The 13,376-nt window shown below is 36.7% G+C and overlaps 2 protein-coding genes across 2 annotated transcripts; one reads left to right on the top strand and one right to left on the bottom strand.

Annotated features, from left to right (window-relative positions):
* The first annotated feature begins 2,504 nt into the window (after positions 1 to 2,504).
* tmem60 (transmembrane protein 60) lies at positions 2,505 to 5,519 on the top strand. The gene is made up of 3 exons (XM_052597781.1): positions 2,505 to 2,668; positions 3,447 to 4,125; positions 5,373 to 5,519. The coding sequence occupies exon 2, from the start codon at positions 3,484 to 3,486 to the stop codon at positions 3,886 to 3,888; it is 405 nt and encodes a 134-aa protein (XP_052453741.1). The 5' UTR covers positions 2,505 to 2,668; positions 3,447 to 3,483; the 3' UTR covers positions 3,889 to 4,125; positions 5,373 to 5,519.
* fgl2b (fibrinogen-like 2b) lies at positions 5,052 to 10,218 on the bottom strand. Its single transcript, XM_052597778.1, has 2 exons — positions 6,944 to 10,218; positions 5,052 to 5,916 (listed from the first exon to the last, which is right to left on the bottom strand). The coding sequence occupies exons 1-2, from the start codon at positions 10,134 to 10,136 to the stop codon at positions 5,213 to 5,215; spliced, it is 3,897 nt and encodes a 1,298-aa protein (XP_052453738.1). The 5' UTR covers positions 10,137 to 10,218; the 3' UTR covers positions 5,052 to 5,212.
* Positions 10,219 to 13,376: the final 3,158 nt, after the last annotated feature.

Below are 13,376 nucleotides of genomic sequence, written 5' to 3'. Positions count from 1 at the left end.
CTATCTTTCTGGGCCTTGAATGTTTCAGTTGCATTGCTGTCTATGGAGGGTCAGAAAGCTCTCAGATTTCATCAAAAATATATTTTTGTGTTCCAAAGATGAACGAATGCCTTGCTGATTTGGAACGACATGAGGGTGAGTATTTAACAACAGAATTTTCATTTTGGGTGGACTGTCCCTTTAAATCTAAAGAAAAATGAAGATTGAAAATTATTATTCTTAGAATTATGGTTGATTGGGACATGGATATCAGTTGTCCCTATTCACTTTCATTGTGTAAAAATAGAACTGCTTGTTTACTTTCAAATATATATAGTGTTCCACAGAAGAATTCTAATCACAGGTTTGGAACGGCATGAGGGTGAGTAAATAATGATTTTTATTTTGGGGTGAACGGTCCCTTTAAATCCCCATTTCGTAGATATTGAATTTTGTCATGCCATATGTTCAGGTTAGAATGCCAAATTGGTTTTATATATATATATATATATGTCACCAAAATATGCTCAAAAATAGACAAAGCCACAAAGCTCAGTTATATGTGAGGCACAAAAGTTGTGCCAGATTGAAGGAACAAATTATGCTAAGGCCAGATAAGGATAATATTTTCTCATCCCTCAGTGTCACCATATGATGTAATTTTAAAATGATAACAGTTCATAAAACCAGGTAAGACAATTGTGTTGCTTAATAGTTTTGTAAAAACTATGATAATACTATTCAAAATAATAATATTACTTCAGCATGGATGAATTAAATTAACCAAAGTAACAGTAAAGACGTTGCAAAAAAAAATATTTCTAATAAATGCCTTTCTTTTGAATTTTCCATTCATAAAAAAAAAAAATAGGAAAACCTTATCATGGTTTCTATAAAAATATGAACAAGCACAACTTGAATTTAGCAGTATAACAAACAATGTTTCATGGGAAAATACATATTGTCTGAGAAAGGGAAGACACTTACATTTCTCATTTTCATTTGCATTGAATCTAAAGTTAAAGATTCAATCAATGTAACCAGTATAGTGGTTTTACCCGTGGTAAACCACTTTTAAAAGCAATACATTTCACTGTTGCGTTTACTCCCTAAAAAAATAACCACTTTATTTAGTTACTTTTTATGGAAAGTAATATTTACTTTTTCTCATCTGACTTGTCTTCATTTTTCTCTCTTCTAAAAAAAAAAAATTTATACATTGTCTGAAGTCATATTTGCTTATTAGTTTTGGTAATGAGGAGTGTGTGTGCAGTCTGAAACACCTTGTGCGTCCTCATAAAAAGCTCTCGATTCACTCATGTGGTGGCAACAGGCTGCAGAATCAGACTGACCCAATTAAAACAGCATCCTCGGCTCAGGGCCTCAAGGCAGCTTGCAGTTGTGTGGTTTCACTGATAAGCCACACAGAGCAAAGAAACCCCTCTTTATTATTACCTGGCTTTTGTGCTAACACTCCCTCAAGGCCTCAGTAATGGCAGCCACAACAGGACATTTGCAAAGGGTAATAAGCTCATTAACTGATTCAGTATGGATGTGGCTTTTTGTGTGCTATCAATGCACCCTGCACCTTCTTGTCCAGACCCAAAAGGCTATTTTAGAAAACAGGTGATTGTAATAGTATATTGCAGATTAGTGGATCCTAATGGTTATCTCGGGTGTGGAATCAACCTGAGAGTAATCTGAAAAGTTTTCTTTCATCCCGAGGGTGAGAAAACTTCTGCACTCTCATGGCAAGACAAATGACAAACGCTGCTTTTACAGAGGTGTAAATATGTGCGAACCTGAAGCAAAATATTGGGATAATGGTTCATGTATATTGTTTTAAGGCCAGATTCATCTTTAGAGCCTCACTATTAAGGACCAGATGGCTAGCATTGCCACCTAAAGCTCAACATAATGAAACAACGCCATCGTGAGGCTAAATAAAGACATTTTAATAACGTTCTTACATTTCAAATAATTTTTCTTTTTATACCACTCTCCTGATTAATCTTGTTTTGTTTTCTCTTTTGGAAGGAAAATGAGATTAAAAGCTGGCAGAACACATTAGCTAGTTAGCTAGTTCACTCAAAAATGGAAATTAAGTCACGTGCTCACCTCTTGTGTTGTTGTAATGCCATATATCCTTCTTTATATTTCAGACCACAAACGGAGAAATTCAAAGAAATGTCCCACTCGCGAGCACTTATAAGCTTTTTAAAATGTAAATTTAAAATTAAAGCTTTCTTTCTTTCTTCTTCTTTTTGTAAAGATGTCACAGTCCACAGTGCTGTCTGTCCAAGTGTTCTGTCGGTATACAGTAGGTTTTATTAAAAAAAACAAACCGTAATTTTAATGTTTTTTGTGTCGTTTGTGCACTGCTGCACATTCATGCCAAATCCAAATTAATCCAAATGAAATAAATAAATAAACGTGTATAAATATCTGACCGTGTAAGGCACATCTTAAATTATTTGGAACAATGTACAATTTTAATTTAATTTAATTCGCCCGGCTGTTTAATGCGCGTCCTCCAGTCCGGTAGACAGCGCTGCGCGTGCATCAACTTAGTCCTTCAAGAGAAGTTGTTTTGAAAACGCCAGTGTTCAAATACACACAGTCCAGAAAAGGGACATCGTCTTTAATCATTTAACTCTCTCACCAGAAGGCCAGCAGTGTTATATCATCGGTAAGTGTTTCCGTCCGTGTGTTTTCCCCCTCTTCCCGTCGGTTTGCCTTCATTAACACACAGTAATCCGGTCTGTAACGTCATATGCTAGTTTTGTGCTAATAATGAATAGCACCTTAATTATAAGAATGTCAGGATGGAACAGTCAATATTAAAAATGAATAAATACAAGAAATGTTCGTTTGTTATTGAAACCGAACATTTTTGAATTGCATATTAAATACAGCTTGATGGGTACTTAAATAAACGTAGAGGCACTTACTGTAACTAAAACAGTTTATATTTCAAACAAATCGCCCATTGCAGTATGTTAAGGTGTTAAAATGAATGATTTAATGTTCAACTAATATTAAAACCACGTTTTAGCCTTTTGTAAATATGCATATCATCTCAAACGGCTCATAGTAAATATGCTAGGATATCATTTAGCCTAGGAAGTAAATACAATGCAGTTTACGTTAATACATATGATATTATCAACGTATCAATGAAAAAACGATTTAAAAATGTTTATATATATATATATATATATATATATATATATATATATATATATATTTGTTAATTGTGTAATCTATTAGTACTAATATTATTATCAATTATGCGTTTATACTATTAATAGTAATATTGTAAATTACATTAAAAAAAAAAAATTAATAACATCTTACTACTTGAAATGTCCCTCTTTGGCTTTAAAAGCAGCATGAACTCCACTATATAAAATTGACAATGTAAATTTAACTCATACTTCCCATGATAAATGTTTTGTCTCTTTCAGATCCACTTAATGCTGTGCCCTTAGGCCAGCGTTTCAAATGAACATGTCTCTTGCTCAAAGAGTTCTCCTGACATGGATCTTCACACTTATATTCCTTATCATGCTGGTCCTCAAGTTGGATGGGAAGATATTTTGGAGCTGGTTCCTCATCTTCCTTCCTGTCTGGACCTTTGATCTTATTCTCCTCCTCATGCTCATTGTCAAAATGGCAGGTCGGTGCAGGCCGGGCTTTGAGCCTCGCAACGGGGCGGAGAACTTGAAGAAGCGCCTGTGGTACCTCATGGCCATGCTGCTTAAACTGGCATTTTGTCTGACGCTCTGTGCCAAACTAGAAGGCATAATGGACATCTTGGTGAGCTCTGTTTGCATCCCTCTGTGGGCACTGCTCATCGGAGCTATGGCCGAACTGGGCTACAACGTTTTCCACTTTAGAAGAGACTGAACATATGAATGGTATTCTTTGAAAGCCAGCTTTACTGTATTCTTCGGGAATGAAATCATCTTGAAAGTAGATGTTATTCATAAAGAAGGGAATATATAACGGACAATTAGAATGTACATCTGTTTCGAGCTCTTTATCAGGAGTTGCTTGTTTCTTTCAGGCTCAAGAGTGACTATGCTGAATAGCTTACGTTTCTGGTTCACAATGATGCAGGGAGGGTTACGTATTTTGGCTCTGGTGAGTTTCCACTCAGGTGACTGAAATGACTGATTGTGAATGCTGCTTAGAATATTTCTAGCATTTTAGTGAAACACTGAGATCATTGGCGGCATACTGTAATGGACATTTGAAAAATAACCGTTAACGTGCTGCATACACACTGTTTTTCTACCAGTACTGTAACACAACATGGTTTGCTTAAAGAAAAGACATGCATTCTACAATAATGGTGTATATTTATGAATCTTCATTTCTTTATCATGCACTTATGCTTTGCATTCCAGATCTTGCGTTATAAATGTTTACAAAATGTAATTAAAATTTTCTCTTGCGCAGAGTGTGTAAATAATAATAAAGAGTAATAACAGCATTCTTGTATTTACAAGATGCATATTTATTTTTATTTATAACAAGTATGTTGAGTAAGTGCACAGTTATTATATTTACAAATGTTTCCAAGATCATGCAGAAAAGGTGTTACAATTCAAATTTAGTAATGTAGTCATTCGTTATAAATAATTAAATTATGACCCTCATTTTTAACTGAAATTGATATTTCCTCTCAGAAAGAGTTGTCTGTCTTTTTGGGGTCTACATCCATACAGTGTTTGAAAATAACACTTAGTGTTAATTCAAAATTCCTACACTGTACAATTAAAATAATTACAGATCTTTTCATTCCGCTGGTAAAATCCAGCAATTTGTATTTTTTTTTTTTCTCAAATTCTACAAATATCCATGTAAAGTAGTCATGGATTGGCCCAGACTTACAAACATTTTAGTGTTTTTAAGTTAATTACAATATACAAGATCATAGCTGAATCTGTAAGTAGCATGGTTTCATGTCTTATGCAATGTTCAAAGCAACACAAGAGGCTCAAATGTGTATTCTATGTATTGTACTAATGCATATGTGTGAAGCTCCAAAAAAACAACAACATAGATACAGAATAACAGAAACATTTATTGTTTATTCATGTTCTGACACCTACCTTATATTCTCTATTAATAAAGCAATAAACATGAGTAGCAATATGCTTAAGGCACTTGCCTTTTTTTTCTACAATCTAACTTAAAAAGAGAATTAGAATTGGTGGGTATAATATTACTTGGCATAGTTTTTAGGTCTAATCATCATTTTAACAGTCTTAAATGATTGTCTATCATTGGTTGGATAATATTCCATTGTAATGTTGTGCCATGTACCCCAAAATATCCCATTACGTAGCCCTTTGTATTTTGATTGATAATATCTCCCATTTAAGTTTGCAGACATGCATGCATCGAACCACCAGCCTGAGCTGTAATAGGCCCCGCAGTTTCCAGAGGGATAATGGTCATTGTCTCTGTCCGGAGTGGTAAAGAGTTTCTGGTCGTGATTGTACTTCTTACTAAACTGCATGGCATTACCAGCTGTACCAGAGTAACCACCAATGGACAGGCGGTATTGTTGGCTTTCATTGGCCACATAGAAGTGGTCATAATGGGCGTATTCTTTGATGCCTGCAAAGTCTTCGATTTCTATTCGCAATGACATGTTCTTTGCCTTTGTCAACAAGTGGATCTTGTCATTGCCAAGCCAAAACTCGCCTATTAGTTTACCAAATCCATTTTTGTACTCGTCCCATGTGTGATTGAAACTTGTGCTGCCATCAAAGCGATGCTGTATCAAAGTCCAGCCGCCGCCAGAAGACTCCATGTCACAGAAAACAGGAAACATGCTGCTCTTTGGTTGCGGCATTACACTATAAACACCATTCCTTCGGGACTTCATAATGTAATCAGCGCAGTCTTGTGCAGGTCCTTTTTCTGTGGTCAATGAAAACAGTTTTAGGTTACCTCATTCTTTGTTTATGAAAAATGCATTTACAATGTATAAACGGCCTAAGACTGCATGCTTAAAACCATTTCTGTGGAATTATCTTTCAATTAGAGAAGCACTTTTATTTGTAAAGCTACTTTGAAAACATTTCTTGTGGACAGCCCAATAAAAATGAGTTCAATTGGGTTGAAATTGGAAAAAATAAATGTTCCGCTGAAAATCTGGATCTTATGAATTTAAAGAATGCAGAGCAAGATGATGCACTGAAATTGTTTTCTATCCATCTTTATTTAAGACCCAAAGAACAAAACTGCATTCGACAGACTATACATAAGATTTTGTTTAAAAGATATGCAAAAGCTGTTTTATACATAGAAATTCGGACCACCTGGATTTTATTTATCCATGGTTTCAAGAGTTTACAATGGGCCAAACTTCAGACTCCAATCTCCGGACAAGTGAATTTGGCACTAGGCATGGAATGGTACTGAACTTCTGTGTGCATTATGCATTGCAAAAAAGACTTTGCCTTTGAACCTTTCCTCAAGCTCAACAAAGACACCACATCCTGATACATCAGACAAAGAAGAGGCCCATAGCTGGTCCTCTTCACCAAAACCACATCTGCTACTCAGATGAGAATCTATATCCACTTATCATTGTTATGGAATCCTATCACACTATCAAGATAAAGTGCGGGGTAACTGAACATGTGTTAAAAGAATATGTTCGTATTATATTATTATTTCCTGGGAATGATTATCTGTGTACTTGTAGTTATTTTTGGACATGTGTCCCTGTTTGCACTCTGATAAAACCTTGGATATATCTATACAAAGAGTCAAACTGACTTATCCCACTGTACTGTAAGCTTTGTATCAAATAAACATACACTGCTGCCATATTCTAAACACTCTGGAGGGCCTTTTACAGTGTGAATATAGAGTAAATACTCTTTCAACTTGTTTCTTAAAAAATAAACATTAACATGGGTTATGTAAGAAAATTCCTCACCTCTTCCAGAGTCCACTGGGGGCCTGGTCTGGGTTGTAGACCGTTGGGTTGACGTAGTGTTACAATCACTGTCACAGATGCTGTGGATGTTGTTATTCACTTGCTCACTCCTTGTTACCTCATCACTGACTGCATGTGATTTAAATCCCTCGGCAGTGTTCTCGGGGCTGAGTGTGAAAAGCTTTGAGCCTTGAATTTCTTCAACATTTGTAAGCGTTTCCAAAACAACTGGATCTGTGTACCTCTCTCCACTGTACCCTTGGGCAGTGTCCGCGCTGTTTGGGTTAGGTAATATCTCCCCAGAGTTTTCTAGCACTCTGTCTTTATTCAATTGAATTAGTTCCAGTTCTCTTGTTGCTCCAATTCTTTCAAAGCTTATAGGTGTTTCCCAACTATCATTTTTAGTCATTTCAGCATGTGTATTTGTCACTTTATGAATATATTTTGGGTTGTCTTTATGGTTTGTGTCCATAAATGATACTGTTGAGGTGGTAAATAGATTTGTTCCTGGTTCCTTAGATGACTCTTTCTTTAACGTTGGTGCAGTTGGTCCTTTCTTTCCACTGCTAATCTTGTCCACCTCAAATGGTTGTTGATTGCTGGTATCATCAGATCCCAAATTAAAAATCTTGCTTTCTTTCCCACCAATAGGTGAATTCAAGGCTCCACTTTGCAGATTGTTATGATCCTCTGTACTCCCAGTCTCACTGATATCTCTAAGTTGGTTCTTACTTTGTTGGACCTTATCCAAATCTTGTACGTTACTTGAATTTTGAGACTCTGGTTGTGATTGTGACTCTGTACTGTTGTTTTTTAACCATTTATTATCCAATACATTTGACCCCATTGCCAGCGGAATGGGTTTGGTTTCTTCTGTTTGTTCTTGTTGTCTTGCACCAGTGGGACTAGAGAATTGAGTCACTGTGCTTACTTTTGTCTTGAAGCCTCTGGTTGTGTTTGGCACAGTTTGAAGGTTTGACCTCCTTATATAGCTTGGTCTTATAATTCCAGAGCCATTTCTCCAAGAAATATTGGCATTTCTGACTGGGATTGACAGCTTTGAATGTACCCCAACACTTGTGTTTGCTGACATGTTACTCATCACATTAGGTTGTCTTAGTTTGTTGACTCTCTGTGAAATCACAGTTGTTAGATGTCCATCAGGGTGACTTAATGGTTTTGGCATCACATACCTTTTGTTGTCTTGACTTACTCCACGGATCTTGCTGATGTTTTTCCTGCTGTTCTGAAATCGTCCCTCTCCAGCTGGAGCTTTGAGCGGAGTTACTGAAATTCTCCTTGTCCCCTGGCCTATTACTTGTGATTGAACCCTTCTGGTCATACTTACTGTACTATTAGTCAATTTACTCTTTACAGTTGGGACAAGGGTGGGCTTCACCAGATCTTTTTCCGGGAGGGTGGCTTTACTGTGGCTTGATAGGTTCTTCTTTATAGTACCTGCACTCAGCGAGTTGACCCCAATATGCTCATTTGCCCCTTCAATGAACGTGCCTGGCTGCATCTGATCTTTAAGTTCTGGAGACAGTGGATTAACTGTCCTTTCATTAAAAGTGCTGTGAGCCTTGTTCAAAATTGTGGAATTTAGTTGTCTGTTATTTGTTTCTGTACTTGGATTTAGATATTTAACATTTTCCACCTGTATTCCTGAGAAAGTCAAGTCTTCTCTATTCAAATTGGAGCTAGTCTCTTCCTCACTACTAATAGCTGCCAGACTTTCACTCAGTCCCATTTGCTTTTTTCCCTCTTTAATCGTGTTTGGCTGTTCAGCTTGGTTCATAACACTAGAGATTGGCTTATTTGTTGCTGTGTGACTCACATCACCCTGGTTTTCCTTCCTCAGATTTGTTGGGAGTCTTGTAATCGCAGTCTTGTTTACTATTCTTAAATTGTCCTCCATAATTTTAGTTACTTGGCTTGCAACGTCCAGGACATGTCCACCATCTGTTCTGGGACCAGAAACCCTATGGATGTCTTGATTGTTTTGGTCATCTGTTGATGGGGTTGGCCCACTAAATGCACCAGGTTTTGTGTTTGCTGTTCGAGGACTTGTTTTCTTGACCCTCATAACCCCACTTCTCACTGGGGAAAATCCAGCCTCTTCTTGCTCAGGCGTGACCGTGTCTTCAGACTGTAGATTGTGGATCCTCACCAAAGCAGGGTTCTTCAGTCTGTCTTCATTGGTAACCTTAATAACTCTACTGTTTATGTAGGATCCCTTTGGTCTCGGTGATCCACCTACTCCAGGAAACTTAACAACCCTTCTGTTCACAGCTGATGTGCTTAAATCCATTATTTTAGTGTTTGCATCCCTTGAAATGCCGCTTAATCCATTCGGATTAGGCACATCCTGCACTCTTATTCTGGCCGTCAGGATGCCACTGATGTTCTTTGCAAGTCCATCTCTGAGACTGTTTGGCTGCTGTTTCCCATGGGTTGAGGATTGTACGGCTTCCTTTTTTCTAGGAAGGGACCCTTCTAATAATTCACTTTGCTTAGACTTCAGTTCCCTCTCTGACTCCTCAGGTGTAGGCGAGAGCACCTGTTTGACCTTGGATATGTCCTCAGGGGTCTCGTCAAGTGAGGGGTTAAATATTTTTACTTCTCTGCTCACCTCAGACCTCTGATCTGTGGTGCCTTGGTTTTTAAAAATCCTTGGGGCAATGTTCCATTCCTGACTTTTCAAAATGGAATGATCAAGCCTCTTTACACCATCCTTGATGGTTCCCTCACTTTCTGAAGTGTCTCCTTGCAGTAAGGTTGAAGTTAAGATCCGGACTACTTGTTCTCCACTATGGCTTTGTGTTTCCTTGGTGATGTTATGCCTTGGAATTTGAGGTCTCATTTTCTTTTCCTCGCCATATTCTTTCTGTCCATTTCTCTGGATACTATGTCTGTCCTTACATTCTTGGCAGTCCCTCCTTAGCTGGTTAACAACTTCCTTTAGGTCCTGCAGCTCTTTGGCCATTTTCTCCAGCTCTCTAAAAGGCCTGGGAAGCTGTATGGAGAGAGGAGGGAGGGTGAGTTGATAAGGGCACAAGTTCTCCTCGTCCCCGCAGTGCCCCAGGGGCTTCAGCGTTACCCATGAAGCAACGTCCTCTGAGGTCTCTGGGCAGATGTGAGACACAGAAAATGCTAACAGGCTTCCACATATGTAAAACACAGCAAGCCACATCGTGTCCTGTATTGTAAGCAGGTCTGTTCAGTGTGTCGAAGAGTGTTTGAGAGAGAAGATTCAGGAGAGACTGGAGGACCACCTCCCTTTATAGAAGTATGAGAGGGGCGATACTCTGTGATGACTCAACTGAGGAGTGTAACAGCCTCCTATCAGAACAGCCTGCAAAAATATACTCAATATTTCAATAATATTTCTCATTATGTGCCTTTGCTCATTATTAATGTGATTTTTTTTTTTGTGATTATTGTCAACACTATGTGTATACACATTAAAACCTGAGATTAATCAGTCTTTGGTTGCTGATGATGTTGTTTCCCCTGTTACAATTTCAAAAAATTCCTTAAGCTAGATATCATTTAACAATGCAAAAAACATGCTATAGAGAATAATGTATAAATATATATTTATTTATTTATTTTCTTACTGTACTGGCAGTGAAAGCATTTTTAAAAACAAAAAATGAAATCTGCTAGTGCAGTAAAATAAATTGAATAAAAGATACTGCATTCATATCTTATCCCAATTAAATGTGTTTTAAGGACAAACATTTTTGCAGAGTTGCAATCACCTAGATCCTATATAGCCAGCATGTCTTTGTTTTAAACATATATTTTGTTTTCCAGTGGTGTCCATAAAACAATTACTCTTTTATTTATTGTTTAAAATATTTGATTGTGTATTTTCTTCCAATAATAAACACTCTCATGACAACTGGTAATAATTAATAGGAAATGGCAAAATTATAATTATACAATATTTAAAAATGTAGATAATGCAATAAGAGGTTAGGTTTTACTGGTCTTTTTTTTTTTTTTACAGTCATGGGTTTAAGTTTGGGTTGTACATTTTTGTTTTTATTTCATTCATTGGTTTTTGCAATCTCATAAAAATGTTAAGACTTCACAAGTTTGCAATACCTGCTATTTTATGTACTGTATGTACAGTGAAATAGCATCCACATTGCTTCTCATATACATTTACATTATTTTAATCTTTTTAAGGGCATAAGAACTGAGAAGCACAATATGATTTGTCAAAGTCATTTGTGTTGGCTGTCCCCGATGTTTAATCAAAACCATCACACTTACAATCCATCTTTAATCTAGAACAAAATGCATTCTCTGCATATGTCATTTCCTTTCTCACATGTGCAGATATGCATACGTGCGAGAATCATGATGGCAGCAGCTTCCCAATATCCTGCCAATAAAGCAGCATGCCCCACACACATAGACATATGCACGCAAGCCACAGAAGATTCAGAGATGTATTGTAACTCTAAAAGGCGACGAGGCATATTCAGACGGGACTGTTTTTTCAAGTTATATTTGTGTTTCTTTGACATAATTTGAATTAAAGGTTTTTTTTTTTCTCAAAAAACCTCCAACAATTATGAAACCAATGACTGTTGTTCAGCTAACTCCTAGACATTCTCTAAGAAGTCTAAATCCTGGACAGGACTGAGTGATTGTGGTGTTTATATAGTGAATATGATAGTGTCTTATATAAAATCTAATTATGGCACATTTTCTGAGATATTGCTCTTCACCATTCAAGATGATGACTACTTTACAAATAGCTGCCCAAGCATTACCATGTTGGCCAATTTTTGCTGACTAAATTGTCTATAGAGGATTTGGGAAATGGACATTGTCCACTTTAGCAATAACTCCTGTCCAAATCAGTACTTGTAATGACAGACGTCCTTTGTTAACAATTGCAACTCAAATGTTGATTAGATCTGGCACCCTATGTCAAACTGAAAATGTCATAACGAGAAATGTTGTAACAACCATATAAAACAATTGGAGCCATTGTAGTCCAAGTGTTTTTAATATCAAGAAAATCCCTACACCAATGTTTAGAATGTCAACCTATGTTCAAACAGAACTGATTGTCTTACTGACTTCACAATTTTTATAGCACTCAGCAGTGGTCGTATTACGAGCCAACTACCAGTTTTATTACCACTAGTCAGAAAGTCCTTACCATTTATGGACAAGATTATCATTGTGTGGTGCCCCTTATGATGTTACGGTCTGAAATCCTCTGGGATGGTTCAGTCTATCGGTGTCGTTGTCTGTGTAAACACTCAGATTTTTCCATAAACCATCTCACAGAAGCATTTAACCCACCGGTTGGGTTAGAGTACCACATTAGCGACCACTACTCCAACACATTGATGATGTGGTAGTGGTTATTATGTAATTTTGATAAAAGAACAGACAAGTGCACTCAGACTTGTTCTTTTTTTTAACAGTTATATAACAGTAATGAGGCAAATTCTATGGGAAACCCAATGCAAGTGAGCTGGTTGCTTTTATCCAGATTTTCAAACTGGAGAGGAGACATCTGGAGTTAATGGTTACAGTGCATCAACAACAGATAACGTCAAGACTGCTTGTTTGCATTACAAAAGCCTTGACTTCATTAAACCATTGGCTAATGCTTGCACAGATTCCTCTCATTGTTGCATGCCATGAAACGAGCGACGCCTTGACTTCAGGCTTTTGTTTCTCAGTGATGAGTTTCTTGGCTTTAACAGTTTGATTGTTAATTTGTGCAGGGTTTATATGCTCAATGCATGAATGTCATAAATTACTCTCATAGTAATGTAATATGCCAAATCAAATTTCAGGATCAGTAATGGTGGAATAGTCATAATAGTGGAAAAAGTCAAAATGACACAATTAGAATTTTTGGCCAAACTATTCCTTTAGAGGTCAGACACTGATCTGTAGCAGTTGTAACCACAAAGTTTGTGAGAAAATAAGTGTAGCTGATTTTTTTTTTTTAAGTAGCAGATTTATAAAACATGAAATATGCTTTAAGTCAGCTGTGATTTAAAACATGCAAAGCTAAAAAGTTATTCTGCCAAACAATTTCTTCTCTTTTTTTCACATGTAGAGAATAGTGCATACAAATTTCAAAATCTGTTTTATATTGCATTGAATCTAAAATGTAAAATATGTAACATGAAATCTCAGAATAAAGCATTTATAGATATTTCTTAAATCGGCCGCTAGATTTTTGAGAGTGTTTGTATGTTTGTAAACAAAATGGAAAAATATTTGCTAGCCACGCCCACTGTGAAATTTCATTGGTCCATTTTCTATTTTTGTTAATGTTGACAGCTAGAAATTTTTTATTATTTATTTTTCCTCCCGAAAAAGTTGTGGTAGCCATGCCCACTGTGAAATTTCATTTGTCCAGAATACTGCTCCTCAATTTATATTT

Source organism: Carassius gibelio, chromosome B25 (assembly GCF_023724105.1).
Source record: "Carassius gibelio isolate Cgi1373 ecotype wild population from Czech Republic chromosome B25, carGib1.2-hapl.c, whole genome shotgun sequence".
NCBI classification, from domain to species: Eukaryota; Metazoa; Chordata; class Actinopteri; order Cypriniformes; family Cyprinidae; genus Carassius; species Carassius gibelio.
Note: the sequence above shows the minus strand (reverse complement) of the source record. Positions and strands in the feature narration are given on the sequence as shown.